This window comes from Schistocerca nitens, chromosome 5 (genome assembly GCF_023898315.1).
Source record: "Schistocerca nitens isolate TAMUIC-IGC-003100 chromosome 5, iqSchNite1.1, whole genome shotgun sequence".
Taxonomy (NCBI): domain Eukaryota; kingdom Metazoa; phylum Arthropoda; class Insecta; order Orthoptera; family Acrididae; genus Schistocerca; species Schistocerca nitens.
Window position 1 is genome coordinate 605,517,082 of NC_064618.1, and position 21,614 is coordinate 605,538,695.

Below are 21,614 nucleotides of genomic sequence, written 5' to 3' on the forward strand. Positions count from 1 at the left end.
CACATACATGTACTTTGAGCATGTAGTGTTATGATAACCAATTGAAAAGTTCCAGTAACATTAATACATTCAATAGTCATCCAGTGCTCACACAATTCATCTACAGGAATGGATTTTCTCTGTACAAAAAATAAACTTGCATAAGATTTAAATTTTAACAATCACACCCCACAGACATAAAAATACTGCAATAGTAGTTTAGCAATGTTAGCCAAGATAACCTCAGTATTCTTAGGAACAGAAATCTTACAACAAACTTAACCACACATGGGAATTCACAGTATTGAGGTAGCAGAAGAAAAGGTAAAAGAAAAGGTACTTCAATACAACAAACAAAATGACTATTAGCGTTACATTTCTCTGGTTATTAACTAATAAATTTAAAATTTCAGACAGATCATATCAAATATCTTACACTGCAGAGCGAAATTAATAAGTAGAAAGACTTGTTACACAACAATCAAGTTAAATATTGATGAAACAAAACAGTGGCAACACTACAACCAATTCAAGATTGTAACTGTCCTTATGACCATATGCATCGATTTGTTGTACATCCATCGTCCAAATGTGTAATTTGTAATACATAAGGCACTGTTGTGAACTGGCATCATATGCTAATTTGTGAGTAGTTACTACAGAATAAAAAATAATAACGTGGAAAATTGAATATGAAAGCTCAAAAATAAATATGTTGTACTAGTTAGGGAGCAGATTTGTGTCCAGAGAAATCGAAACTGAATTTGCCCACCAGAATGTTGAACTCAGTCTTTTCTGCACAAGTGCTTTTTTTTCTACATCTATATTCTTCAAATAGCTGTGGTGTGCCTGGTAGAAGGCTCATTCCATAGTATAATGGACCATGGTTTGTTCCAATCCATTTGCGTGTGAGGGTTGGGAAGAATGATCGTTTAAATAGCTTTATGAACATTGACAACAGCCTAATCTTGTCTTTGCAATCCCTATGGGAGCAATATCTAGGAGCCTATAGTATATTCCTAAATTCTTCACTTAATTCTGGTTCTTGAACTTTTAAAAAGTATTTCAAGCAATAGTTTGTGTATATCTTCAAATGTCTGATAGTTAACACTATTACAATTTCCATCAAACAAACCTGCTGCAACAAAGGTATGTGTGAGATTTCACAATGAAACATTCAGAGACTGTTCTGCAAAGTCTTGCATCCATTATTATTGTATGACTTCATGAAAGAAAAGTGCATAATTTTCTGTGTACAGCATTACAACCAACAAAAGCAATGTCATGTAACAACTCATAAAACTTCACTATCTTACTCATGCCAAGCCAGTATAATCTCAGAATAGGATAACAATCAATCCAGTAGAAAAATGAACAATAATTTTCAGAAATTCATGCAAATTCTCCAATTGGTCTGGGACATTACATTTAGTTGACACAAGTGAACAAGAAGGTTGTATAAAAACTCCATCATGCTTATAAAACATGTTTACTGTTGTGGTTAATGCAAATGCTTCCAAAGACAACAATATCTCGTTCTGTAGGAAGTCTCCATAAGTGAATTTTCCAAGAGGAATCATAGAGACAGCTGATCCAACTGAAAAAGTAATGTTCGAATAGTCTCTACACAATAGTATGTGCAATTTCAATACATTTATGACATAAATTATAAGCACTGCTGATATCAACAGTTGTGAAAGTATCCCCATCAATGGGCAATTTCAATAAAATTAACTGGCAATTAGTAATTACCTATCAAATGTGCAACTTCTGGGAATATAATATGTGTGAAGTGCTGACCACACTGAAGATAAAAAGACTATAAACTGCAAAAGGTAACATACAGCATGACTTAGGAGTAGAAGACTAATGTAACCTGAAATTCTTCATGGAGTTATGTTCTATAAATTGGAGAATTGCTTTTACTTTGTACGCATTTTGTTCAATTGCACATTCAGGACAAATGTGAATATTGAGAGGTTCACCATTCTCTAAACTTCTAAATTTGTAATAAACATGAATAGATGTCTCAAATCTGGTAATCTGCAGTTATCAAAACATGTATCTTATTCTCCAAAAGGCACAAAATTTTATAAGAAAGCCTAAGTAAATAACACTTTGACATATTTAGCATATATGAGAATTTGTGACATCACTATTACTCATATTCCTACAGAAAGCTGTCATAAAATTGGAGTCTTGTTTGAAACAGATGTCAGGGTCACAAGGGCTAGTCATGTTTTGCAGCCATATATGTATTAATAGTTCACTTCTGGCTGTTCAACTAGAACACACCAAGAAAAAATGAGCTGCAAGCCTGTCAAATGTGTGTCTAAAATTTTTAATTTGAAACTGTCTATGTGACCACTTCCTAAGACATTTATCGTTACTCCTGAAATCTCACACAGATTGGTAAGGTGAACGAGGATAGCACTGCTGGAGCTATGAGACATTCATAAATTCCAGAACATTGTGCAGATAAAAAAAGACACTCAAATATATCTACTAAATATTCAAGTATAACTTTATTACACACGCTACTTACCCTTATGTGCTCAAATGCTGCTTGAAGAGCTTTAGTCATTTCGATTAACTGATCCAGTGCAGACTGATCACCAGCAGCTGCAGCTGGTGCTGCTGCCACTGCAGCTGCTTCAGGTGCAGCTGCTTCAGGTGCAGCTGCTTCAGGTGCACCTGCTTCAGGTGCAGCTGCTTCAGGTGCACCTTCTTCAGGTGGTGCTGTTGGTGCTTCAGGTGCAGCTGCCTCAGCTGCACCAGGCTCAGCAGCTGCAGCTGGTTCTGCTGCTGCTGCCGGTGCTTCAGCTGCAGGGGCTTCTGCTGGAGCCTCTGTAGGAGCAGCTGGAGGAGGACGGGTGATCACTGGCATAACTGCCGGGAATGCCTTAGCGTACAATGCTGCTTCTTCTTCTGCTATAGCTTTCTTTACAGCTTCAGGAACATCTTGGAATTCATCAAATTCTGTATCACAATCTGTTATATGATCAACTCGTGGACCATAATCCACTGTGTCAACTTTTGCTGTCGGTTCAGCTTTTGGTGGTGCAGCTTCGGCTGCTGGAGGTGCAGCTTCGCCTGCTGGAGGTGGTGCAGCTTCACCTGGTGGTGGTGGTGATGGTGCAGCTACTCCTACTGCAGAAGCACACCTACAAACTGGTTCCTCTTTTGGTTCTGGTACTTCTTCTGGACATATGCAGACACCTGGTGCTTCTCCTTCCGGTGGCGCTGGTGCTTCTTCAGATACTTGAGCTGCTTCTGCTGGTGCTTCAGCAGCCTCTTCAGCAGCCCCTTCTGCTGCCTCAGTTACTACAGGCTCTGCTGCTTCAGTTACTTCAGGCTCAGCTGCTTCAGTTACTTCAGGCTCAGCTGCCTCTGTTGCTTCAGGTTCAGCTGCCTCAGTTACTTCAGGCTCAGCTGCCTCAGTTACTTCAGGCTCAGCTGCTTCAGTTACGACAGGCTCAGCTGCTTCTACCACTTGAGGCTCCTCTGCTGCTTCAGGCCCCTCTGCTGGTTGAAGCTCTTGTACAGCTACAGCCTCCTCTGCTGCTGGCGGCTCTTCAGCTGCTGGAGCTTCAGGTTCTTTTGCTGCTTCTGCAGCAGCTGTTGGCTGTGGCACTGATGGGACTTCTGGCAAACCTTCCACAGCACACTGGCATTCACCTTCCTGAAATGATCGAGATGTCAATAATGATAAAGAAACCAAAATTATAGGAAATAAATGTATGTTAAATATTTTAATTATTATTATTAGATAATGTCTACAAGCAATTGTGCTTGATTAAAATGGAGCACATCAAATTAAACCAACAATAAAAAGCCAGAAGTTTTTCATAATCTACTTTCCAAAAACTTACAGGTTGAATGGATAAAGTGTTTAAGTGGTACATCACATCACAGCAGGAATGGCTACAGGACAAATGTAAGGCTGAAGAAGCACACATGACTATGGGAAAGATAGATTCTGCCACCAGGGAAATTAAAGAAACCTTAGGAGATAAGAGAATTATATGTGTGAATATTAAGAACTCAGTTGACAAGCCAGTACAATGCAAAGAAGGGAAGATTGAAATAAGGAAGGAATATGTAAAGTGTCTAAACAAGGAAAGTGTACTCAAATACAATAATACAGAAAGAGAAGAGGAAATAGATAAAGATGAGATGGAAGTTATAATATTGATAGAAGAGTTTTACAGGGTACTGAATGACTTAAGCTCAAATAAGTGCCATGCAGTAGACAGCATTTCCTCAGAATTACTGAGATCCTTGGGAGAGCCAGCTATCGTGAAACTTTCCCACTTGATATGCAAAATATATAGGGTGATCCAGGAGGAATTGTCAGTCTTCAGTGTTATGATAAGAACAATCATTTGAAGCAAAAAGGTCTAGTAAATATTGGATCCAAAATACGTATCTTAAGAGCTATGAGCACTTCTTCATCTTTGATGCTGAGGGACACATCTCTTCTACTGTAAGTTCTTTGATTTTCCTATTTTGAGAGGTGGTAGTATGGACCAAAATAAGAATAAAATGTCTGGTAAACATGGTCTCTAAAGTGCATACCTTAAGAGCCATTAGCACTTGTTCATCTTTGCCACTGTAGAACACATCTCTTCTACTGAAAAAGTGGTCACAGTTCTTAAAGTATGCATTTCAGAGCCCATGTTTGCTAGACTTTCTGCTTCAAGGGACTGTTCCTCTCATATCACACAGTATTGACCATTACCCCTGGGACACCCTTTATTAAACAGGCAAAGTACCCTCAGATTTCAGGAAGACTGTAAAAATTATGATTCCAGAGAATGCAGTGCTGACAGGTGTGAGTATTACTGAATCCTAAGTCATGGTTTTAAAATACTGACAAAAATTATTTATAAAAAAATGGAAAAACTGATAGAAGCCATCCTCACGAAAGATTGTTTGGGTTCTGGAGAACATGTTATGCACTACTCATCCCAGAAATATTTTAAGAGAGAGATTGAAGAAAGACAAACCAACATAAGTCTGGTCTCAGCAGCCAGGGACTGTGATCATGTGTGTTTGAGTTGCATTTACATGTGTGTGTGTGTGTGTGTGTGTGTGTGTGTGTGTGTGTGTGTCAGTTGTGTATTTTCGATGAAGACCATGGGTACAATCCATTGTACCAGTTATTCCTGTTCCATTCATAAATGGGGTGCAGGAAGCATAATTATTTGCATCCCTCTGTGCATTCTGTAATTATTCTAATCTTGTTTTCACAATCCCTATGTCAACTATACGTAGGTGGTTGCAATAAATTCCTAGAGTTGTAATTTAAAACCAGTCCTTGAAACTTTGTTAGCAGACTATCTTGGGTTAGTTTACGCCTGTCTTCAACAGTCTACCAATTCAGTTTCTTCAGTATTTCGATAACATTCTCTCATGGGTAAAGCAACCCTGTGACTATTGTGCTGCCCTTCTCTGTGTACGTTCAATTTTCCCTGTTAGTCCTATTTGAACTTGTCAGGCAAGTGATTTGTAAGCAACCTTTTTTGTAGGCTGGTTGTAGTTCTCCAGTATTTTACTAATAAACTGAACTCTACCACCTGCTTTACCCACAACTGAGCCTATGTGATCATTTCATTTCATATCCCTACAAAGTGTTACACCCTGGTACTTGTAAGAGTTGGTTGAATCCTGATGTGATTCAAAGTGATTTGTAAGCAACCTTTTTTGTAGGCTGGTTGTAGTTCTCCAGTATTTTACTAATAAACTGAACTCTACCACCTGCTTTACCCACAACTGAGCCTATGTGATCATTTCATTTCATATCCCTACAAAGTGTTACACCCTGGTACTTGTAAGAGTTGGTTGAATCCTGATGTGATTCATTGATATTATAGTCATATGATACTACATTGTTTCGTTTTGTAAAGTGCACAGTTTTACACTTCCGAACATTGTAAGCAAGTTGCCAATCTTTGCACCACTTTGAAATCTTATCAGTATCTAACTGAATATGTATACAGCTTCTTTAAGCCAGTACTTCATTACAGATAACTGCATCACCTGCAAAAAGTCTGAGGTTACTATTAATATTGTCCACAAGGACATTAATATACAACATGAACAGCAAGGGTCCCAACACACTTCCCAGGGGCACACCTGTAGTTACTTCTACATTTGATAATCTCTGTACAAGTTAACATGCTGCATCCTCCCTACCAAAAAGTCATCAATTCAGTCACAAATTTCACTTAATACCATATATGAACAAACTTTTGATAATAAGTGTAGGTGTGGAACTGAATCAAATGCTTTTCGGAAATCAAGAAATACTGCATCTACCTGACTGCCTTAATCCAAATCTTTCAGTATGTCATGTGAGAAAACTGTAAGATGACATTCACATGATAGATGTTTTTGGAATCCATGCTTGTTGGCATGGAGGAGGTCACATTGTCTGAGATACCTCATTATGTTTGAGTTCAGAATATGTCCTAAGATTCTGCAGCAAATTGATGTCAACATAATTGGATGGTAGTTTTATGAATCACTTTTACTACCCTTTCTTCGAAGTACTGGGCATGGGTTTTTGTTCAAGGGATATACATCATATTATAGTTAGAAGGAGGCCTAATTCAGCCTCAAATTCAGTATAGAATCTGACATGGATACCATCAAGCTTTGAAGCTTTGTTCAGTTTTAACGATTTCCGCTGTTTCTGAACACCGCTGACTCTAATACTGATTTCACTCATCTTTTCAGTGTACACAGATTGAACTGGGGCAATTCTCTGGGTTTTCCTTTGTAATGGAACATTTAAAAACAGAGTTAAGCATTTCAGCTTTTGCTGACTGGGGACTGAACACTAACTTTATTGTCGCTAACAGCCTTTGCATGCAACCACAATTTCTGCTATGGTAGTCATTGGAGGCATCAAAGCATTGCTCTCTTGGCACCCAAATGCATTTCATTCAGTATCTCTCTATCTATACTCCTATCTTTTGTTTCACACCTATTATGCAGTAGTTCCTGTTTCTTTAGAAGTGTCTTTCAGTGACTTTATAATATGGATGGTCCCTTCCATTATGAATTGTTCTACTGGGTAAATATCTATCCAATGCATGGTCAAGTATTCCTTTACACTTGAGCCACAGTTCCTATAAATCCTCCTGCCTTGTGCTGGAAGTTTCAAGTTCCTCATTGAGATATAACACTATTGATTTTTTTCTTGTTCACTGAACACAGTGAGCCATGCATTGCTCGCATTTATCCCATTTATTGTTTGCCATCTTCTATTACGGTGCTGCCACCTCATTTTCTTATTCCATTTACTGGCATCACTAACTTCCTGCCTTACTTGCCCATGAGTGGTAGCAGCAGCATGTATTGATAAGTGCACTGTTGTACTATCTCTGGAGCGACCAATAGTATTTCTGGGTTGTCGTGTGTCTGGCAGTCAGTTCGGGACGCACCAGCAGTGAAGTCAGGGACAGAGTGCTGCTGAGGTGCGCACAGCCAGTGCTCGCCGACCATTGGTGACACACATACACTGTCCGACAGAGGGAGATTGGAGTGGGATGGCCATTGGTTGGTCGTTTGGTTGGTCATCTCACTGGCTGATGTATATTTGGTCCTTTCACCATTTCCGGGCCTGAGCAGTTGGTCGGTTGGCGTGGAGCAGCGAGAAAATCTCTGCGGGGCATTGTTTGGCCAAGCCCACTGTCGGAGTGTGTGATGCTGTTCCCATTGCTACGAGGTCTGTGGATCACCAATCCTGGACATGAAAGTTGAGTTTTGATTCAATCTACCAGCATGTCATGGCTGTTCACATTGTGTTGTTTGGGGTTCATTGTCGGCTGTTGGGATATTCCCACGAGCAACAACGTATGTTTTCAAGTTGGCAAATTTTAGCCACCCTCCAGTGGTGTTTAAATGTACTTGGTTATTTGAATTTAGTAGCCTGTAGGCGCACTGCCATTCTCCATCTGGTTGACGTCATGTCGGAGATGGTGGGTGAGACAGGAGGGGCCATTGAATTTTGTTTAATGCTGTTAGAGGCCTTGAGGACACTGCAGCTCAGTACCTTTGTCTGTGCACGGGTGTTGGGTTGCCTGTCGGCATGTGTTTCCTCTGTCTGGTTGGTTTCAAGTGGGTGTCTCGCTTTCACTTTTGACCTAGCAATGAGACTTGAATTAGTCATCTTGCGGGACTTAGGTCGGTCCGTTCCTAGTGCAGGGATGTCATTAGCCAGTGGGTGTCTTCCCTCTGCATGGACGTGTCTGAGCCAACATCTCGCTTGTGGCTTTCCCATGGCCACTGTCTTGCTTTTGTTAAGGAGCTGCCGTCAATTTCATTTTGCTATTTCACCCCCAGGTTGATGTTTGAAGGGGGGAGGTTGAGCCATGCACGGCTCGCGTTTATCCCATTTAATGTTTGTCTTCTTCTATTATGGTACTGCTGCCTTGTTTTCTTATTCCATTTACTGGCATCACTAACTTCCTGCCTTAATTGCCCGTGAGCAGCAGCAGAGTCACATATCGATAACAGCTCGCTGACCACTGGCGACACACATGAACTGTCTGATGGAGGGAGTCTGGAGTGGGATCACCATTGGTTGGTCGTCTCACCGGCCAACGTATATTTGGTCCTTTCACTGTTTCCAGGCATGGGCAGATGGTTGGTTGGCATGGAGCAGCGAGAAAATGTCCACACACAATAGCTGAAGTTGAGTTTTGACTTAATCTACCAGCAAGTCACGACTGTTGACATTGTGTCATTTGGGGTTCGTTGTTGGCTGTTGGGATATTCTTGCGAGCAACAACATGTGTTTTCAAGATGGCAAATTTTAGCCACCCTCCAGTGGAGTTTAAATGTACTTGGTTATTTGAACTGAAGAACACCAGAGGAATCTTCTGCCTTGTGGCCATTAATGTTCTGGTTACCTGCCCTGGCCGTTGACGTAAATTCAGGCAGTGTATTTTCCTCAACGTGCTGTCGCTGTCCAGCATGGTGTGTAGTTTGACAGCTCAATGTATAATTGTTTGTGGGCACTAATACCTTCTACGTTGTTCCATTGAACTCCCTGTTGTGTGCTGGTTGGGTGAAGTGGAGTTTATCTTGTCGGTGGGTCTGGTGACTGTCTGTCATTTATGTTGTCATCAGATCAACAATGGTTGGGCCGCCTGCCTGCCTCACCTAAGCGAGCATTAGTATTTGAATTCCAGGCCGACTCTCGGAACTTCTGAACGCCCTTGGGTGTACTGCCTTTTCTTGTTTGTTCTTTTTGTTCGTACTTGGATGGCTTCTAGCCAATTTTTAGATTAAGGTTGTTTTGGCCTTAAGACGTCAGATGGTTTGGGTCTTCAGCCTAATTTAAGAACTGTTTTACTTAAAGACTTTGGCACTTTTAAAATTAATGTTATTGAGTCTTAAGTGAAGGGCCTTCAGCCGATTTGAATTTAAGTTGTTTGCTCTTAAAGTGTCAGGTTCTTTGGGCCTTAAGCCTAATTAAGGAACTGTTTTAAGATAAGGCTTTGCCTTTTAAATTACTGATTTTGATTGAGCTTTAAGTCATTGACTTTCAGCTGTTTTTAAATTAAAGTGATCTTGCCCTTAAGGCATGAGATTGTACAGCGCATTCAGCTGCTAATTAAGTTCCAAAACTAAAGCTGTGTTTTTCTTTTAAAAGAAATTTTTCTTGGCTCTTGTAATGTTTGATCAATTAAAAGATTCTATGTTCAAGTGTAACTAACAGCCACTTATTTTGGCCCCTTTCCACAACTTAAACTACCTTTCCTGTCCTGCGGGTTTAGCAGTGCATCTCACACATACATCTTTCTGCTTGTTTCACTGTCCTTTGTACATTGGTAATGATTGTTGCCACAACTGTGACATAGTCACTAATACCATTTTTGATGTGGCATCCTCACAGTAGTCAGGTCTATTTGTTGTCCTTAGATCTAACATATTTCTATCATGAGTGGGGTTTTGACCTATCTGTTACACGTAGTTTTCAGAGAAGGTGTTTAGTAATGTTCCACAGGATATCTTATCAAGCCCACCACCAACAAAACTATAATATTCCATATTGATTGTTGAATGATTAATGTCTCCACCGATGGATACAGTATGACAGAGGAACTTATGTACAAGTTAACTTAGGTTTTCTCTGAAGTTTTTGGTTGCAACAGAAGATGAGTCCAATGGGAAATACATGGATCCTAGTACCATTTTATGCTCATCCCTGATATTGAGTCTTGCCTAAATGCAGCTTCAATTTCTACCTTCGTGGATTTGAGTGTATTTTCTACTGTGACAAACACACCTCCCCCATTTCCCTTTAGTCTGTTGTTTCGATATACACTTAAATTTTTCCAGAAATCTCACTGCTATCAATTTTTGGTCTCAACCAGCTTTCTGTATCTAGTATTATGTAAGCCTCACTGCTTTTCAAGAGTACTTCAAACTATGGCACTATGTTGTGAATGCTTTGGCAGTTAACCACTAGAATTTTAATACTCTCACCAGGGGGAGTCATTTTTTTCTATCTTTGATTGATACTTCTGGGTTTCTTACAGCTATCATTATCTGGATTGAATGAAGAGTCATCTAATTTTAAAAAATGTGTCTAGTGTCTGAGCTCCATTAAAATTGTTCCCTTTAGGGACCCCCAAAGAAAAAATGAAGTCACAAAATGAAGTTAAGGACTACTGGGGACCAAAATTGTCTGTCATTGAGAAAACCTGGAAATTTGAGTGAAATGACCTATATGTCAACACACTTGTGTAAGAAATCCAACACAGCATTTGTTAGATGTGGCCTTGCTCCATCTTGTAGGAAACACATGTGTTGAAGAGCAACACAGCAGCAAAAAGCTGTGGAATGAAGTTACTGTGCTCTTTCACAGTTTGTACAAAGAAAGGAGGTCCAATAAGTCTGTGACTGCAAATGGCAACCCACACTGTAATCCTCGGAGCATGATGTCATTCACAAAGCACTTGCAGATTTTCAGTAGCCCGAAAGCATACATATTGTTTATTAACCACACTGTCCAAACATCCAAATTAAATATGCCTTGTCTGAAAACCAAACTACACTCCTGGAAATTGAAATAAGAACACCGTGAATTCATTGTCCCAGGAAGGGGAAACTTTATTGACACATTCCTGGGGTCAGATACATCACATGATCACACTGACAGAACCACAGGCACATAGACACAGGCAGCAGAGCATGCACAATGTCGGCACTAGTACAGTGTATATCCACCTTTCGCAGCAATGCAGGCTGCTATTCTCCCATGGAGACGATCGTAGAGATGCTGGATGTAGTCCTGTGGAACGGCTTGCCATGCCATTTCCACCTGGCGCCTCAGTTGGACCAGTGTTCGTGCTGGACGTGCAGACCGCGTGAGACGACGCTTCATCCAGTCCCAAACATGCTCAATGGGGGACAGATCCGGAGATCTTGCTGGCCAGGGTAGTTGACTTACACCTTCTAGAGCACATTGGGTGGCACAGGATACATGCGGACGTGCATTGTCCTGTTGGAACAGCAAGTTCCCTTGCCGGTCTAGGAATGGTAGAACGATGGGTTCGATGACGGTTTGGATGTACCGTGCACTATCCAGTGTCCCCTCGACGATCACCAGTGGTGTACGGCCAGTGTAGGAGATCGCTCCCCACACCATGATGCCGGGTGTTGGCCCTGTGTGCCTCGGTCATATGCAGTCCTGATTATGGCGCTCACCTGCACGGCGCCAAACACGCATACGACCATCATTGGCACCAAGGCAGAAGCGACTCTCATCGCTGAAGACGACACGTCTCCATTCGTCCCTCCATTCACGCCTGTCGCGACACCACTGGAGGCGGGCTGCACGATGTTGGGGCGTGAGCGGAAGACGGCCTAACGGTGTGCGGGACCGTAGCCCAGCTTCATGGAGACGGTTGCGAATGGTCCTCGCCGATACCCCAGGAGCAACAGTGTCCCTAATTTGCTGGGAAGTGGCGGTGCGGTCCCCTACGGCACTGCGTAGGATCCTACGGTCTTGGCGTGCATCCGTGCGTCGCTGCGGTCCGGTCCCAGGTCGACGGGCATGTGCACCTTCCGCCGACCACTGGCGACAACATCGATGTACTGTGGAGACCTCACGCCCCACGTGTTGAGCAATTCGGCGGTACGTCCACCCGACCTCCCGCATGCCCACTATACGCCCTCGCTCAAAGTCCGTCAACTGCACATACGGTTCACGTCCACGCTGTCGCAGCATGCTACCAGTGTTAAAGACTGCGATGGAGCTCCGTATGCCACGGCAAACTGGCTGACACTGACGGCGGCGGTGCACAAATGCTGCGCAGCTAGTGCCATTCGACGGCCAACACCGCGGTTCCTGGTGTGTCCACTGTGCCGTGCGTGTGATCATTGCTTGTACAGCCCTCTCGCAGTGTCCGGAGCAAGTATGGTGGGTCTGACACACCGGTGTCAATGTGTTCTTTTTTCCATTTCCAGGAGTGTATGTTGAGAGTTTGTTCCCTCTCCTCTGCCCCGTGGACCAACAGTAGTCTCTGCTGCTTGTGTTCTGCATTGAGCTTCTCAGAAGACGTCATCATGTACTGGTACATCCAGAAATCACTTCAAGAATCTGTCAACTAGAGCTTCTAAATATGCCCAGTTGCAATGCTGCCTTTCTGCATGATTTGCCAGCACTTCTCTGTAGAGCAACTTGTACCACTTCTACTTTCACCAGCAAACACACAAGCTTGCTTCCAATATTGATGTTTCCCATATAAACTGATCATACAGCCTGGGAATGTTCCTCTTACAAGAGGCCCATCATGTGTTAAATAGTGTGAAAACTGACTGAACTGCAACAGGACTTTTCATTTCATGAAAATGTAACACAACTGCTGATCACTGCTCCATTTTAGTCATCTATTATCAGCCATGTTATGAACACTAGTGTCGTAGCGATTGTGTCATGAATTACATGTCATTTCATAACTCATTCATTTCTCCAAGCTCTACTGCTACTGCTGTTGAGATGCTCAATGGCATATCTGGTGTGACTCATAAATTATATATGAAACAAATGGTGACACATTTTGTGTACCACCCCATAAATTTAGAGAAAGCTTTTGACAAAGCTGTCTTGATTGCACATTTTGAAATTATGAAGAAAGCAGGAATAAAATACGGGGTGTAAAAGGTTATTTATAATCTGTACAGAAATGAGACTGCAACTGTAAAGAGTCGAAGAACAGGAAAGAGAAGCTTAGCTGAGAAAGAAGTGAGAAAGGATTTCAGCATATTCCCAATGTTAGTCAACTGCACACTAAGCAAGCAGTAAAGAAAAATCAAGGAGGAGTTTGGAATAAGAGGTAAAGTTCAGGGAGAAGAAAATCTGCAGTCACCAAGGACATTTTAATTCTGTCACAGATGGCAAAACCCTTGGAAGAGCAGTTGAATAGAATTTATAGTGACTGGAAAATCGATTATAAGACCAACAATATTATGGCATGAATAGATTGTTACCCACAACATAGAGGAGTTTGCATCTGACATGAACAGCACTCTATCTGGGGTGAGTAGCAAGGTGGAGGAAAAGGTATAGCATGGGGAGGGGTATGGGTTAGCAGTGTAGGGGTGCGGTAAGATGCTATTGCTGCCAGTGAGAGTATGAAGGGACATCATAGGGCTATTAGGTGCAGCAGGGATTTCTGTATTGGGAAAGGGGTTGAGGAAAGGGGAGGAGAAAAGTAGGGAAGGGAAAGACTAAGTAGGTGCATTGGCAGGATAGAAGGCATTTGTAGTAATTGAGTGGGAGCACAGAAGGAGATAGGTAGGTGGAACACAGAGAATAGCAAAGGTTGAGGGGTAGGGGATTATGAGAATGAAGGATATGGTATAGGGGGTGTGCCCATCTGTTCAGTTCAGAAAATTTGGTGTTGGTGGGAAGGGTTTGACCACAGTTTGGAGATGGTCATTCGTGTGGACAGACAGCTTGTTTGTTGTCATGCCCACATAGAATGTGGCACATTGGATGCAGCTTAACTAGTAGATCACATGGCTGCTTTCAGGTGTTCTTGCCTTTGATGGAGTAGGAGATGCCCAAGGAAGTACTGGGGTAATTGGTAGTGCAAGGATGTATGGGACTGGTCTTGCACCTACTTATACCATAGAATATGAGCCATGAGACAAGGGGTTGGGAGCAGGGTTGCAGTAAGGGCAGACAAGGATACTGGGTAGGTTGGATGGGTGGTGGAATACCATTTGGGAGGGGGGGAGGGAGTATAGAGGGAGGACACTTCTCACTTCAGAGCCTAATAAGAAGTAGTCTAAACACTGACAGATGATGTGATTCAGCATTTTCATTCCTTGGTGGTACTGCATTATGAGAGGCATAACATTATATTAGATAATAGATGTACTTTTCATTCCAACTGATCCGTAGTGAGGAGATCATCTAGTATGTGGAACATGTCAGAAATCAAGAATACACAATAAATATTTACAAAATAAGAACAGATATGCTAATGTACCTCCCCCCATGAACCATGGACCTTGCCGTTGGTGGGGAGGCTTGCGTGCGTCAACGATACAGATACCCGTACTGTAGGTGCAACCACAACGGAGGGGTATTTGTTGAGAGGCCAGACAAACGTGTGGTTCCTGAAGAGGGACAACAGCCTTTTCAGTAGTTGCAGGGGCAACAGTCTGGATGATTGACTGATCTGGCCTTGTAACATTAACCAAAACGGCCTTGCTGTTGTGGTACTGCGAACGGCTGAAAGCAAGGGGAAACTACACCCATAATTTTTCCCGAGGGTATGCAGCTTTACTGTATGGTTAAATGATGATGGCGTCCTCTTAGGTAAAATATTCTGGATGTAAAATAGTCCCCCATTTGGATCTCCGGGCGGGGACTACTCAGGAGGATGTTGTTATCAGGAGAAAGAAAACTGGCATTCTACGATTCGGAGTGTGGAATGTCAGATCCCTTAATCGGGCAGGTAGGTTAGAAAATTTAAAAAGGGAAATGGATAGGTTATAGTTAGACATAGTGGTAATTAGTGAAGTTTGGTGGCAGGAGGAACAAGATTTCTGGTCAGGTGAATACAGGGTTATAAATACAAAATCAAATAGGGGTAATGCAGGAGTAGGTTTAATAATGAATAAAAAAATAGAAGTGCGGGTAAGCTACTACAAACAGCATAGTGAACATATTATAGTGGCCAAGATAGACACGAAGCCCATGCCTACTACAGTAGTACAAGTTTATATGCCAACTAGCTCGGCATATGATGAAGAAATTGAAGAAATGTATGATGAGATAAAAGAAATTATTCAGGTAGTGAAGGGAGACGAAAATTTAATAGTCATGGGTGACTGGAATTCGACAGTAGGAAAATGGAGAGAAGGAAACATAATAGGTGAATATGGATTGGGGCTAAGAAATGAAAGAGGAAGCCGTCTGTTAGAATTTTGCACAGAGCATAACTTAATCATAGCTAACACTTGGTTCAAGAATCATAAAAGAAGGTTGTATACATGGAAGAATCATGGAGATACTAAAAGGTATCAGATAGATTATATAATGGTAAGACAGAGATTTAGGAACCAGGTTTTAAATTGTAGGACATTTCCAGGGGGCAGATGTGGACTCTGACCACAATCTATTGGTTATGAACTGTAGATTAAAACTGAAGAAATTGCAAAAACGTGGGAATTTAAGGAGATGGGACCTGGATAAACTGACTAAACCAGAGGTTGTACAGAGTTTCAGGGAGAGCATAAGGGAACAATTGACAGGAATGGGGGAAAGAAATACAGTAGAAGACGAATGGGTAGCTTTGAGGGATGAAGTAGTGAAGGCAGCAGAGGATCAAGTAGGTAAAAAGATGAGGGCTAGTAGAAATCCTTGGGTAACATAATAAATATTGAATTTAATTGATGAAAGGAGAAAATATAAAAATTCAGTAAATGAAGCAGGCAAAAAGGAATACAAACGTCTCAAAAATGAGATCGACAGGAAGTGCAAAATGGCTAAGCAGGCATGGCTAGAGGACAAATGTAAGGATGTGGAGGCTTATCTCACTAAGGGTAAGATAGATACAGCCTACAGGAAAATTAAAGAGACCTTTGGAGAAAAGAGAGCCACTTGTATGAATATCAAGAGCTCAGATGGAAACCCAGTTCTAAGCAAAGAGGGGAAAGCAGAAAGGTGGAAGGAGTATATAGAGGGTCTATACAAGGGCGATGTACTTGAGGACAATATTATGGAAATGGAAGAGGATGTAGGTGAAGATGAAATAGGAGATACGATACTGTGTGAAGAGTTTGACAGAGCACTGAAAAACCTGAGTCAAAACAAGGCCCCGGGAGTAGACAACATTCCATTAGAACTACTGACAGCCTTGGGAGAGCCAGTCCTGACAAAACTCTACCATCTGGTGAGCAAGATGTATGAGACAGGCGAAATACCTTCAGACTTCCAGAAGAATATAATAATTCCAATCCCAAAGAAAGCAGGTGTTGACAGATGTGAAAATTACGGAACTATCAGTTTAATAAGTCACAGCTGCAAAATACTAACATGAATTACTTACAGACGAATGGAAAAACTGGTAGAAGCTGACCTCGGGGAAGATCAGTTTGGGTTCCATAGAAATGTTGGAACACGTGAGACAATACTGACCTTACGACTTATCTTAGAAGAAAGATTAAGGAAAGGCAAATCTACATTTCTAGCATTTGTAGACTTAGAGAAAGCTTTTGACAATGTTGACTGGAATACTCTCTTTGAAATTCTAAAGGTGGCAGGGGTAAAATACAGGGAGCGAAAGACTATTTACAATTTGTACAGAAACGAGATGGCAGTTATAAGAGTCGAGGGGCATGAAAGGGAAGCAGTGGTTGGGAAGAGAGTGAGACAGGGTTTAGCCTCTCCCCAATGTTATTCAATCTGTATATTGAGCAGCGGTAAAGGAAACAAAAGAAAAATTTGGAGTAGGTATTAAAATCCAGGGAGAAGAAATAAAAACTTTGAGGTTCGCCGATGACATTGTAATTCTGTTAGAGACAGCAAAGGACTTGGAAGAGCAGTTGAATGGAATGGACAGTGTCTTGAAATGAGGATATAAGATGAACATCAACAAAAGCAAAACGAGGATAATGGGATGTAGTTGAATTAATATGCGTGATGCTGAGGGAATTAGATTAGGAAATGAGACACTTAAAGTAGTAAAGGAGTTTTGCTATTTGGGGAGCAAAATAACTGATGATGGTCGAAGTAGAGAGGATGTAAAATGTAGACTGGCAATGGCAAGGAAAGCGTTTCTGAAGAAGAGAAATTTGTTAACATCGAGTATAGATTTAAGTGTTAGGAAGTCGTTTCTGAAAGTATTTGTATGGAGTGTAGCCATGTATGGAAGTGAAACATGGACAATAAATAGTTTGGACAAGAAGAGAAAAGAAGCTTTCGAAATGTGGTGCTACAGAAGAATGTTGAAGATTAGGTGGGTAGATCACGTAATTAATGAGGAGGTATTGAATAGGATTGGGGAGAAGAGAAGTTTGTGGTACAACTTGACTAGAAGAAGAGATCGGTTGGTAGGACATGTTCTGAGGCATCAAGGGATCACCAATTTAGTATTGGAGGGCAGCGTGGAGGGTAAAAATCATAGAGGGAGACCAAGAGATGAATACACGAAGCAGATTCAGAAGGATGTAGGTTGCAGTAGGTACTGGGAGATGAAGGAGCTTGCACAGGATAGATTTGCATGGAGAGCTGCATCAAACCAGCCTCAGGACTGAAGACCACAACAACAACAGCAACATGCTAATGTACCTTCCACAGATCCCAAATGAAATTGCCCTTGAAGATGTAGAATCGGTCAAAAAGAGAGAGAGAGACTTAAGCATATATACATTTAAAATAATATAAAATATGTAACCAAATATTAAATGTTCACTACACTTAGGTGGATATGATAATTCATAGGCTATTGTAGCCACATATCAACTAAAAAAATAAACGTTTTACAACACTTACTTACACTGATCACTTTAGTGCACAAAATTTGTACAGAAGTCAGATTGTACACAATTTCACATTATGTGATAATATTGATAGCATAAATGTATCAATGTGTTCTGATATGAAGTTCATCAATAAAGTAGAAGGAATTGGCCATCAATAATTCCTTCAGTCTCTTCTCAAACTGTGCCTTATTGTTAGTCAAACTTTTTATGGCTGCTCGCATATTATTGAAAATTTCTGAACACTTTCTGGGCTCAGAATACTTTAGCTTGGCTTGATAAGTTACCCCAGAAAATATCCTGTATAACATTATGGAATGAAAGTAAGCGTGTTACCAGTACGCTAGCTCTTTTATTTTTATATCACCTCTGTCTGACAATTTCACATAACAAATAGAGATTTGTTTAGAAGTTTCAGTAATTCTGCGGTATGATCCTCCAAGTCAAATTTATTATCAAGCTGTAATCCCAGGAATCTTATATCTGCTTGTTATCATATTTTGTGCATCAAGTTCTGTATTGTATACAGTATGTTTTTTTTTAAGGTTTAGTGACAGAGAATTGGATAGGAACCATTTATTAACATCCATGAAAATTACATCAGCCAACCTTTTTAAGACTATACTTGATTTTCTATTTATTGCAATGTTTGTATCATCTGCAAACAAAACAAATTTGGCACCTGGTACTGTACCTGATGAAGGGCCATTGATATACACAAGAAAAGGCCCTAAGATGAAACCTTGGGGGACACTGTTATTGGTTCCCAGTTGGATGATTCCTGATATCTTAATACACATCTCTTTCCTATTGAAACCCTTTGTTTTCTGTCAGAGATATAGGATTGCAGCATTTCCTGTTACACAATAATATAGAGTGTATCAAAAATAATCATTCAATTTGGTGTGTCTATATTTCTGAAACTAATAAACATATACAATGAATTTTGCTTTTGATGAATGGGAAGCTCAAAAAGTTTTTTTCATACCTTTTCACAAGTGTTCAGTATGAATCTCTTGAGATGCACGGCATATGTCAATGCAGTATTCAAATTGTTCCCACACTGTAGCAATCATGTCTTGAGTTACAGTTTCCACAGCTGCTGTTATGTGATGTTTCAGTTCATTCATTGTTGTTTGTAATGGAGGCACCGAAATAGAGTCTTTTATAAACCCCCCACAAGAAATAATCACATACAGTCAGGTCCGGTGACCTTGGAGGCCAGTAATGTAAGATTGAATCATTTGGTCCAATGTGATCGAACCACTGTTCAGTAATCCTTTGATTTAAAAATTCCCACACTTCCTGATGCCAGGTGCACCATCCTGTTGGTAAATAAAGTCATTCAAATCAGTGTCCAACTGTGGGAAAAGAAAGTTCTCAAGCATATGTACATCTACATCTAACACCTACATCCATACTCCGCAAGCCACCTGACGGTTTGTGGCGGAGGGTACCTTGAGTATCTCTATCAGTTCTCCCTTTTATTCCAGTCTCGTATTGTTCGTGGAAAGAAAGATTGTTGGTATGCCTCTGTGTGGGCTCTAATCTCTCTGATTTTATTCTCACGGTCTCTTTGCAAGATATACATAGGAGAGAGCAATATACTGCTTGACTCCTTGGTGAAGGTATGTTCTCAAAACTTCAACAAAAGCCCGTACCAAGCTACTGAGTATCTCTCTTGCAGAGTCTTCCACTGGAGTTTTTCTATCATCTCCATAATGCTTTCATGATTACTAAATGATCCTGTAATGAAGCACGCTGCTCTCCGTCTTGGATCTTCTCCATCGCCTCTATCAACCCTATCTGGTACGGATCCCACACCGATGAGCAGTATTCAAGCAGTGAGCGAACAAGTGTACTACTTCCTTTATTTTTGGACTGTTTTCAGACTGCATTTCCTTAGGATTCTTCCAATGAATCTCAGTCTGGCATCTGCTTTACCTACGATTAATTTTATATGGTTATTCCATTTTAAATCACTCCTAATGCTTCTCTCTCTCTCTCTATTCGTTTAGCCAGTTCCGACTCTTGTGACCCCATGAACCAAATCACGCCAATTTTTCCTGTCTTGCACTTTCTCCCATAGACCTTCCAGGTTGGAACACATTTCTTCTGTGATGCCATCAATCCATTTCATCCTCTGACTTCCTCTTCTTCTAGTTCCTTCAATCTTCCTCAGCATTAATGTTTTTTCCAGCGAGGCATGCCTTAGCATTGTGTGTCCAAAGTAGGTCAGCTTTTGTTTTAACATTAGACCTTCCAGGGAGAAATCTGGTTTTATTTGCTCCAATATTGATCTATTGGTTCTCTTTGCAGTCCACGGAACTCTAAGAAGTTTCCTCCAACACCACAATTCGAAGGAGTCAATTCTTCGCCATTCAGCCTTTCTAATGGTCCAGGTCTCACATCCATACATCACAACTGGAAAGACCATAGCCCTCACAATACAGATCTTTGTTGCTAGTGTTATATCTCTGGACCTTATAACCTTTTCAAGGTTTGACATCGCCTGTCTACCGGGAACAGGCGTCTCCGGATTTCATGGCTGCAGTCGCCATCAGCAGAGATCTGGGAACTGAGATAACTGAATGTGGTCACTACCTCCATGGTTTCTCCTGCTATATCCCACGAATTGGTAGGTGTAGTTGCCATAATTTTCATTTTCTTCGCATTCAGCCTAAGACCGGCCTTTTCACTTTCGTCTTTCACCTTCAGCAAGAGTGTTATCAATTCTTCTTCACTTTCTGCCAACAGGATCATATCATCCGCTTACCTGAGGTTGTTTACATTTATTCCAGCTATTTTAATTCCTGTTTCTCCTTCATCTAGCCTCGCATTCCTCATAACATGTTCTGCATACAGATTTAATAAGTACGGTGACAGTATGCAGCCTTGCCGGACCCCTTTCTGAATCTTTATCCATTTCGTTGTTCCATACATAGTTCTCACCATGGCTTCTTGGTCAAGGTATAAACTCCGTATCAGATGAATGAGGTGATCTGGTACACCCATGTTTTTCAGTACGTTCCACAATTTGTTGTGATCAACGCAGTCAAAGGCTTTGGCGTAGTTAATAAAGCAGATGTACACATCTCTCTGGAATTCTCTTGCTTTTTCCATAATCCACCGAATGTTAGCAATTTGATCTCCAGTTCCTCTTCCTTTCCTAAATCCAGCTTATTCTTCTGGTAGCTCTCGATCTAGATATTGGCGAAGTCTATTTTGTAAGATTTTCAACATGACTTTGCTAGCATGTGAGATAAGTGCGATTGTTCGGTAATCTGAGCATTCTTTAGAACTTCTCTTCTTTGGATAGGGGATGAATGCTGATCTTTTCCAGTCTTCTGGCCACTGCTGTGTGATCCATATTTTTTGACAAATTGAGTGCAGCACTTTCACTGCATCCTTTCTGGTGACTTTAAACAATTCTGCTGGTATTTCATCATGTCCACTAGTTTTGTTATCAGCCATATTTTCAAGGGCCCACTGGATTTCGCTCTCCAAAATATCTGGCTCTAGTTCTAAATTAACATTAACATCAGCAGTAGGAGCCCTGTCATTATGCAGTTCTTTCATGTATAGCTCTTCTACATATTCTGCCCATCTTTCCTTAA

At 41.1% G+C, this 21,614-nt stretch overlaps 1 protein-coding gene across 1 annotated transcript; it reads right to left on the reverse strand.

Annotated features, from left to right (window-relative positions):
* Positions 1–1,316: 1,316 nt before the first annotated feature.
* LOC126260605 (proteoglycan 4-like) lies at positions 1,317–21,576 on the reverse strand. Its single transcript, XM_049957942.1, has 8 exons — positions 21,378–21,576; positions 20,831–20,999; positions 10,918–11,036; positions 8,515–8,677; positions 8,042–8,132; positions 2,525–3,661; positions 1,732–1,783; positions 1,317–1,576 (listed from the first exon to the last, which is right to left on the reverse strand). Exons 1-8 carry the CDS (start codon positions 21,574–21,576, stop codon positions 1,317–1,319), a joined length of 2,190 nt encoding a protein of 729 aa, XP_049813899.1.
* Positions 21,577–21,614: the final 38 nt, after the last annotated feature.